We start from the raw sequence: 9,448 nt of genomic DNA, 5'->3' as shown, positions 1-9,448 counted from the left end.
CCACCGACGGCCGCACAAGATGGCCGCCGGCCGCGCCCCCTCGGAGGCGGCCCGCGCAGGGCCCCGCCCGCCACGGCGCGGCGAACGCGGCCACCGTGAGGAGCGGCCCTGCGGAGCGGCCCTGCGGAGCGGCCCTGCCGGCAGAGCGGCCCGGCTCCCTTGTGGAATCGGTGGTTTTCTTTCCGAAGTCACAAGTTCGGTGCGTGTCCCCTGCCACCCCTCGCAGCTGTCCCTCTGCCTTTGTGTCCACTGCGGTCCTGTCCCCTCTGTGCTGCCTGTGAGCACTCAGGCCGATAAATGGCTCACCCTCCGTGCTCCTGCCCCTGCACACCCTAATGCCTCATGAAAGGGTAAAGAAATTAGGACTTTGATCCATAGAGGCAGATGTAAACCATGGAATCACAGAACATTAAGGGGTTGGAACGGACCTTAAGAATCATCTAGTCCCAACCTCTCCTGCCATGGACAGACACCTCCCACCAGACCAGGTTACTCAGAGCCCCATCCAGCCTGGCCTTGAACACTTCAGGACTGGGACATCCTCAACCTGCCTGGGCAACCTGTTCAGTTTCACCACCCTCACAGCTGATAGGAAAGATGGGTGCTAATGTCTTTACAAATTATTTGATGATAAGATGATTTAGGAGATTTAGGAGAAATGGGTGTTACTGTCTTTGAAATGGATTTCTAGGAGCATCAAGCTGCACAGGTTTGTGACAGAACCCAGGTGTTTTGACGAGACATTTTGAATTCCTGAACTTTAGGGTATTAGGAGAAATACATCTGTGCAAAATCTGTTGCAGAGCCCAGATGGTCTGAACATTTGGTGGATCTGCAGAACTCAGAGAGTCTGAACTTCCGAATGTTAGGAGAAAATGACGATACATGTTTTTGGGGGAATATGTGGTAGGTGATTTGGGAAGGCTGTACCTTCCTAGTACCTCAGCCAATGGGACAACAAAGAGGGCTACAGAGGGTCAGGAGTTTAGGATAGAAGGAGGCTGCATCCTCCAAAACCTCAAGAGAGACCCTGTGGGGGATTGGCCTAGTGGACTCTCTCCCTTTATTAGAATAAAATTGCAGGGTTCCTCTGCCTCCTTTATGGACATTGGCTTTTCATAGTGTGGCTTTTATGCACACAGTTAAGAGTTTTTTCCTAATAGTTAACCTAAATTTCCCCTCCTTCCATTTGTACCCACTCCTCCTTGTGCTATCACTACAGTTCCTGACAAAGAATCCCTCTCCAGCTTTCCTGTAGGCTCGCTTCAGATACTGAAAGGCTGCTATGAGGTCTCCACAGAACCTTCTCTTCTCCAGACTGAGCAGCTCGACTTTCTTAGCCTGTCTTCACAGTGGGGATGCTCCTGTCCTCTTATCAACTTCATGGCCCTCCTCTGGACTTGCTCCATGTCCATCTTAGTGGTTACAGCTTCCAATGTTATTAAGGTGTCAGTATTTGCATGACAGTCCATGTCCGACTGTGCCACTCTCTCAACTGCAGCTAGCCAGGATCTGGTTCTGAAGCTTTTCAGGTATCCCTGTTCTTAGAACATATATATCCTGGGGAGAAGCAGGATGACTAGCAGAAGCTTTTATCTATTTCAGTAATTTGGCTGAGTTTCTCTAATATTTTACTAGAGAAGAGTTCACAAAGGCTGCACAGGAGGTTTGCAATGTAGCTATATGATTACATACAATAATACTACAGTACTAGAAAAGTTTTTCACCAAGAGGGTGAAGAACAGTGGAATGGAGTACCCAGGGAAGTGGTTTCAGCATCAGGCCTGGCAGTTCAAGAAATGTTTGGACCATGCTTTCAGACAAATGGTGTGACTCTTGGGGCTATCACATGCAGCTCTCAGCTATAAGCATTTTGCATATTGCTATAAGTGATCCAAGGAGATAGAGGAAAGTTCTTCTTTCTCACCTTTCATGAGGAGAGAAGTCCATTACATGTCCTGAGTTCAATGCAATTTATCTTTATATTATAAGTTCAATATTCATTTATCTTCAATGCATGTTACTTTGTGTGTTCAGTTATTTGAGGGAAAATATTAACTACTGCTTCAGCTTTCCTGAGTTATTTAATGCATCCAAATGTAAAATATTCCATTTCAGAATATGAATTACAAAATAACCCTCGGGGAGATCATAGTCTGTTAGCATGATTTTTTAGCACATTGTTCAAATTAGTCTCTTTTGGAAGAGACATTTTACCAATAATTATACTAAGCTTTACTTGATACCAAATTCAGAAGACGCAACTTAATAAAGAGCAATAAAAATGTATATCCACTTCATAAAAATGTTGTAAGCATTCAACACTTGGAAGAGTCACCTTACTGAAGTTCTGTGGCTCAGCAGTTTTCATTTGCAGCAATCACATATGTGATATCCCTTGGTGTAAGAAATGTTGTAGTTTCTTACCATACTACACATATATCTTTACAAAGTAGGAAAAATTTACATTAAACAAGGTGTGGCTATATGCTAATACATCCACCATATTTATTTTTTATGACTTTGTAAAAACTATCAGTGCCCAGCCATGTGAGGTTTTGGCATGAAGGAGTGGCTCATGGTGACTTGTTCTCCAAATCTTTCTAATAAATATTACTAATTTAGTGTCATCTACACAAATAATTTTATTAAATGAATGCAAATTGTTTCATTCAGTTCACATGGTAATTCTGTTCAATCCAGTTTTGATGTAAACAATTTGTTCTAATAGTATCAAAATCTTCCCTCTAGGTACAAAACTAATTTACAGTTGCATTCTTTATGCCAAGTAAAATGATGAAGAGTGATGAAAAATCTAATTTTAAAACATTAATTATAAATCAAAGCGAGTGCCAAGACTTGATAAAAAAACAAATGTTGAGTATCATGGTAATTAAAAAATCCCACTGAGTTGAAAACAGTTAAAAAACCCTTGGCGCTTCAGAGCTTACAAGCACTCTGTAAGCACCTATTAACATTCACACATCACCAAATGCATTGGGAGCTGCCCAAGAGGGGAGGTCAGCTTCAGAGAGGTTAAGAGAGAAAAGGAAAGAAGAAGGTGATTTACCCATGGTCACAGAAGTGAGTGTTCAAGTCAATATCAGATTTCAGAAGCATCTGATTCCTTTTTTTCCATACTAAAACCAGTCGTGTTTTGGAGAGCAGGAGGAGGCAAAGGAGTAGAGGCTAGGTTTCTCATGCTTTCTGTTTTGAGGATCCCAAGTTTTACAATGACTGTCTTGATTGAAAGAATTCAGTTCCAACTTTTGCCTGGATGCCCTTCTAGCTTGTCTTCACACCTGCTATCAGCTCTTCTGTTTTCCAGCTGCACACTTTGAAGAAGGGTTCCATGTGAAAAGCAAAGTTGGACATAAAAGTTCACTGAACAGAAACTTTTTTCAGGTCTCACGACTGCCTTTAAGAGTGTAAAATTGTCACAAAGTCATGTTCACAGACGGGATCTTGCTACTCTTTTCCCCTTGGTACAGGTAATTAGAAAAAGGATCAGACAGAAAAAGTCACACAGAGTTGGGCAGCCTGTGAGAGAGGCAGTGTGTGTCATGTCATGGAAGAGCAGAGTTTAGGAGGATACAATAAAAGCTGACAAGAAACCAGAAATTGTAAATGTTTTATATTTAACATTAGTAATAATTATTTCACAGTCTAAAATTAATTCAATTAAAAAAAAAAATAATGCCCTATGCATTGTTACCCGCCTGATAGGTTTCACGTTAATACTAGGGAGAAAATAATTCAAGTTCTTGCATCCAGGATAATTCTAGTAAGTCACTGTGGTCTACATATATAAAAAGGGATATTATAATACTATTCTATAGCTATCCTACATTCCAAAGTTTTCAAGAAAATTCATGCTTTAAAAGTCTCTGCACTTATATAATGAAATAACTTTGTACAGTACATATAAAAAGATTATTCAGATTATCGCTCCTGGGAAAAGTGAGTATATCATGCTATTGTACCGAAAAACTTGGATCATGTAAGTTACTTGATGTAACTTATATATAAAAAAGGGCATTTTTAAAAGTAATGTATGTCCATATGTCATGACAATGTGTCAAGTTCCTTTAACTCTAGTTACAAATTTTCATTTGAGACTGTGTAGAGTTCTTTAAGCTTCTCAAACTTTGACCCCCACTCTTGGAGGCAATCGTAATTTAGATCTTCATCTCCACTGATGGAATCTAATGAGCTAAGGCTCCCTGCTAGAGAGCATTGCCCTTCCAAGCAGTAAAAATGAATAGTGTCAGCTGGAAGACTCTTCAGATCATTGTCTGCATCACGTATGATTTGAGAAACATATTCCTTGAAGTCTGGGATGTTGGTAACAGCTGATATTGATTGCTTTTGATGTGCATGTTTTGGGAGTGAGTCTCTTTTTGGGCCAGTTGGTGTCCTGGAGTGTGGAGCAGCTGCTTGCAAGGAGGAGCGGGGGATCCTATGGAGAGGTTTCTTCAGTTCATCTATATTGTAAGCATTCTGGAAACAAAGAGAATGCAAACATCAGAGAGAAACAGCTCAAAAGGAAACTGATTCAAAAAATGTTTTACAACACAAGGCAACACAAGACTGAATTCTGTGCATTTTCTACAAGCTGAAGAAGAGTGTGCCTAATTCAGAGGACTAAGTTCAAATCGTACCAAAACTCTTTGTGTAATGATAGTTTTCAGCTAAATCAACAATGATGTGTCCAGAGCAGCTCCCTTGAAAGTGGGCACACAGGACCAGCATCATTAAAGGTACAGATGGGGCTGAAGTGAAAGCCTCCTACTTAAGAGGACTTCAGGTTAAAAAAAAAAAAAAAGAAGAAGAAAAAAGCCAATTTGATAATAAGTTAACTAAAAGGTCTGGGAAAGGAAAGTAAGGAGATGTTGGATTTGCAAAGCTGGATTGAAGCTGCATCATACCTGGTCACGTTCTCCACCTCCTTCTTCATTATAATTGAAGACATTTTCTCTAACATCCTCCCAGCTTTCACGCTCTTCAGGAATGTGGTAAATTCCTCCCTTCCGAAACCCTGAACTTCCCCACTGACTCCACACCGTGTAGGAAACCAAGAGTGCTAGAAGAAATAAAGACACATATTTGTTATATGATGTATGACAAAGTATGTTGCATGATAAACAGGTAGTTATATGATTCACGAGATATTAAATCAACTCTTAATTTGACAACTAAATTTGCAGGTAAGAAATGAATATTATTAATATATAAACAACTAAAATTAATGAATGTAAAGAATAATCTATGTATATTACATCATAAACTTCATTAAAAGGGTATTTTACTTACCTAAAGGAATCCATTTAAATAGAAGGCATTTTGGCCAATCTCTGGCCTTTCACCAATCCTGAGTAAATAAGATACCCAAAGTAAGTAAACCACTGTTTTAATGAAGGTTACAAGTGTAATATAATCGTGGAGTCTTTGCTATTATGAGACATCTGTGCAGTTTATCAACATGAACACAGTTTTATGGTGTTACTAATTTTTCAGCCAAAGTGCAGCTGAAAAAGGACACACTTGTGAACATCTCTCTCTGCCCACACTTTTAATGAGGCTTGCCTTTTAAGACCATGAACTTTCTAGATCTCTTCCTTCCTAATATGTGAAGAGCATATGTAGCTGTAGGTCCTACCTACAATAAATGTAAGGGCTCAGGGCAGGTGGAAGTTTCAAATGGATGTGGCTGCACATAGAGTTGTCCACAAAGATGGAAAGCTCTTAAGAAGGATTGAAAGTAAGTGACTCTGGAAAAGAAAAGTCTAACTTTGCTAGAACTGTCTTCAAAGCAAGTAAAACGTAACTATGTGCTGATGTCTGTCTCTTAGCTTCCTCAAATAGTGATCTCCAGAAAAGGCGAAACACTGATCACAACACTCAAAGGTAAAGCAGACTTAATTCAGTGGAAAAAGGTACAAGATTAAAAATAAGAAAAAAGGGTACATGATCTCCTACCTAGGAAGACAAGGAGGCACATGCTGATTGCCAGAATAGAGCCAGAGCTTAGTCCAACAGGTCTTCCAGCCTTCACCTGGCTAATTTCACACCATCTTCCCTTGTAACCTTCAGGGCACTGGCAGATAGTCCTGTCTTGGGATTGAGCCACACAGGTACCCCCATTCCTACAGGTCCAGTGTCCACAAGGGGATGAGGTACAGTGTCTGAGCCCTGTAAGGGTGTCAGTCACTTCTACTTTCCCAGCTGGGCACCTGAACAACCAAAGCAAATGATATCTTATAGGCAAGCAAAGCATCTGGAGCTGTATGTTGTTTTGTGCAAAGTTTGTTACTGTTTCTTTAAAGTTTAATTATTCTCAAGCAAACCACAAATCCACATTGAAAGTTTGAAATACGTGGAAAGTCTAACTTAGTGAGCTAATAGACTTATGAAAATGCGAACACATGTTCTGGTTTCCTAATCCAGAAGATATGCAGAAGAGCTTCACTCCTTAAAAGAGGGAGCCATCACTTTCTGACTAACCCTTTTTCTACATCCATGTTCTAATCAAAACCCCTAAAAGAAAATGGACAGCTGAGGTCAATAGGCAAAGAGCTAGTGAGCATGTGGTATAAGTTTAGTAATGTTCCCCTTGACCCTGGGGAGAAATATCATTGACCTCCTCAGAATGACTTGTCTTGTCTTTTAAGATTGATTTCTTCTTGCATGTAATTGAAGAGACCCTGGAGGTATAGTGTGAGGTCACAGACTTTCTTTCTGCAATCCAAAGAAGAAATTCTACTGAAAAAATGTCAGAGACTTCATACTGTTTTTTCAGAAGCAGACTGAAGAATGGAGTGTCCCCAGGCACACTTAAAACCATCTCACAGCCTCTTCTGGCAAAGAATCACCAGACTTCACAAGTGCCAAATTTTGTCTGAATTCCAAGAATTCAAGCAACTCCTCCTCTCAGTCCTGCATGTATTTATGTTTGGGTTTTTTAAACAGAAATGCCTGTATTTTGATTTGTATATTTTAATAAATATTTTGAATTTTTTCTTGAAATAGTGGATCTTCTCCAAGAAACTAACCATGTAGGATAACCTCTGTTGGGCTTTGGCTCTGGCCTTGGGAAGCCAATTCTAGAATCCAGTTATGTGACAAACTAATTTTGAAAGTCTGTTTCTTATAAATTATGATTAATTTCAACTTCTTCACAGGAAATATATGTAAATATGTATTGTATTTGCAATATGCATATATATATATTCATTAAGTATATATATATTTTATATACATATATGTATATACCAATGTGTATATACACACATACACTGTCTTTATACACTATAAATGTGTATATACACTATATTAGTATTTTCATATAGAGGACAGACCAAAGCTTTTGCAATCCGCCTTTTATTAAAGGACATTTAATTTTCACACTGGCCTCCTGGTGATCTTCTCAGCATGGAAAAAAAGGTGGAGTAATTAGGTTCCATATCAAACTTGCAGAAAAAGGCAAGTCTAATCCATGATAGGAGATGAGATGGAAAGAAGGATTTGCCCTCAGAATGGCTCTCTCTGGCCAGCAGCCACAGGGAATTTCACTGTTATAAGCAAGTTGTCTGGTCAAAGGTGGAAAGAAAGAGCTTCCCAGCCATCCCTGGATGAAAACATAAGTTTCATGTACCGGCACTCGTATTTTCTCCAAAGGTCTACACAAAGGAAGGGGCTGTAACAGGGCTGGCTGCTGCAGGCACTGGAATGGCACCCCATGGTGACCCCTTGCCGCCTCAAAATTAATCCGAACTCTGTGCTTCTGCCCTCCACGAGGAGCGGCTGACCATCCAGCTGGACATCACGCATACAGCCTGCAACAAAGCAGAGAAGCATGCACAGGAGTACGTTCAGTTAGCTACTTCCCCACCCAAAGCCTTGCCCCCAGCACGTAAGCAGGAGAACCTAGAGCATTGAAGAATACTCAAAACATTATTTTAAAATATCCTTAAACTCCTTGGGTTTATTTTAGAGCTACAGAACATGTGTCTGTTGTGCTCTGGTCAATCTACAGATTGACAATACTTCTCCAGGAAAGCTGCACTATACCAATACCACAGTTCAGCAGAACTGTGCTATGAATCAGAACAGCTCCACTAATTTAATCTAGATTTAAGATATAATCTTAAAAGTGGGGCTAAATAAAAAGCAGCAGAATGGGAAAAGCTGTCTTGTTGAAAGACAATGTCAAAGTCTCAGCACTCAACCCCAGGAAATGGAGAGAGCACCACAAATTGCCTTGTAATTCTTTCTCCTCCTACCAAGAATTGTTTTGCCAGTTCCTTAAATCCTTCCAAGGCAAAAGCAGGAGTGATGATCACACTATGAGTACACTGCTTGAGGTATGAGAAACCCTGATGTAGTAGAAGTGCCCCTGCCCCTGACAGAGGGTTTGGAATGAGGTTATCTTTAAGACCTCTTCCAACCCATTTTATGATTCTATGAAACAAAAAATTGAAGTGCTATTTTTTAATATTTACAGGAAATCTCACATCTTCACTAGAACCAGACACGATAGCACCTAGGGTTGAACATTGAATTCCCCAGTAAAAGAAGGGCATAGTAGTCCGTATGGGAATTGTTACCTGGGTTTTAGACTGTCCAATACACTAAAAGATGCCACTTTCAGGCTTTAACTCCCCCCTATTAGGAATCCATCATATCACTTACCTTGGAAATCACTCTCTGAATGACTGGGAAGGCGGTTTCCTAGCACAATGCTTGCCCAATCCATTTCAAACCATCTATTCACACCCAAGACAGAGGTGACTTCTTGATCACCTCCACCACTGTTAACACGCAGGGTAAATTCATTGTTGTAGCGCTCCATGGTCAGAAGAACCCACTGGCCATTGTTTATACGTAATGTTCTCATTCTCAAAGAGTGAGTTGTGTCCCCCAAACTGAAGTTAACACTAAAGAAACCCTCAACCACCTAGAAGAAGATGATAAAGACTTTTAATGACAGAAATGCACTTCTAAATGTTATTACACAGTCCTGCCTCAAGAAATGGATATGAGTTTTTAAAATGGAAATGGCACTCTTATTTTTAAGTGTTTTATTCTGAGATACCACAAGAAAACTGCAGGTACTGGAATTATGAACTTTTTTTTTTTTTACAGGCCACTCTTCTAACTCATATGAACTCTTTAATCAGTCTTCTCCCTACTGATTATCTACCCCTAAGTCTTTCCAGCTGACCCTCCTGTTTCAATTAGAATAATTAGCCTTTCTGGCTAGTATAGTCCAGACAGCTTTTTTCAACAGCAACAAAAATGTAGAGGCAAGTTTTTCAGACAGGGAGAGAGAGAAGCCAAGGGAAAAAGCAGGGGAAAATGTCTGATTGTTCAAGACAAGCAGAACAATCTTCTTCATTCACATGCATCACATGGGACTTTTTACAGGCAGTGCAAACTAGAATTTATG

The 9,448-nt window shown here is 40.2% G+C and overlaps 1 protein-coding gene across 1 annotated transcript in view; it reads right to left on the bottom strand.

The window, feature by feature from the left end:
• Positions 1-2,785: 2,785 nt before the first annotated feature.
• Positions 2,786-9,448, bottom strand: part of LOC128796157 (neural-cadherin-like) — a 54,601-nt gene continuing 47,938 nt past the window's right edge. Inside the window, exons 29-33 of the mRNA XM_053957554.1 lie at positions 8,692-8,956; positions 7,655-7,835; positions 5,980-6,233; positions 4,929-5,083; positions 2,786-4,500 (exon numbers count right to left, since the gene is read on the bottom strand). Coding sequence (XP_053813529.1) covers positions 4,099-4,500; positions 4,929-5,083; positions 5,980-6,233; positions 7,655-7,835; positions 8,692-8,956 — 1,257 coding nt within the window. The 3' untranslated portion in view covers positions 2,786-4,098. The remainder of the gene's footprint in view (positions 4,501-4,928; positions 5,084-5,979; positions 6,234-7,654; positions 7,836-8,691; positions 8,957-9,448) is intronic.

The sequence above is a fragment of the Vidua chalybeata genome, chromosome 1 (assembly GCF_026979565.1).
Source record: "Vidua chalybeata isolate OUT-0048 chromosome 1, bVidCha1 merged haplotype, whole genome shotgun sequence".
In the NCBI taxonomy this organism is placed as follows: domain Eukaryota; kingdom Metazoa; phylum Chordata; class Aves; order Passeriformes; family Viduidae; genus Vidua; species Vidua chalybeata.
This window is presented reverse-complemented; position numbering and strand designations above follow the sequence as displayed.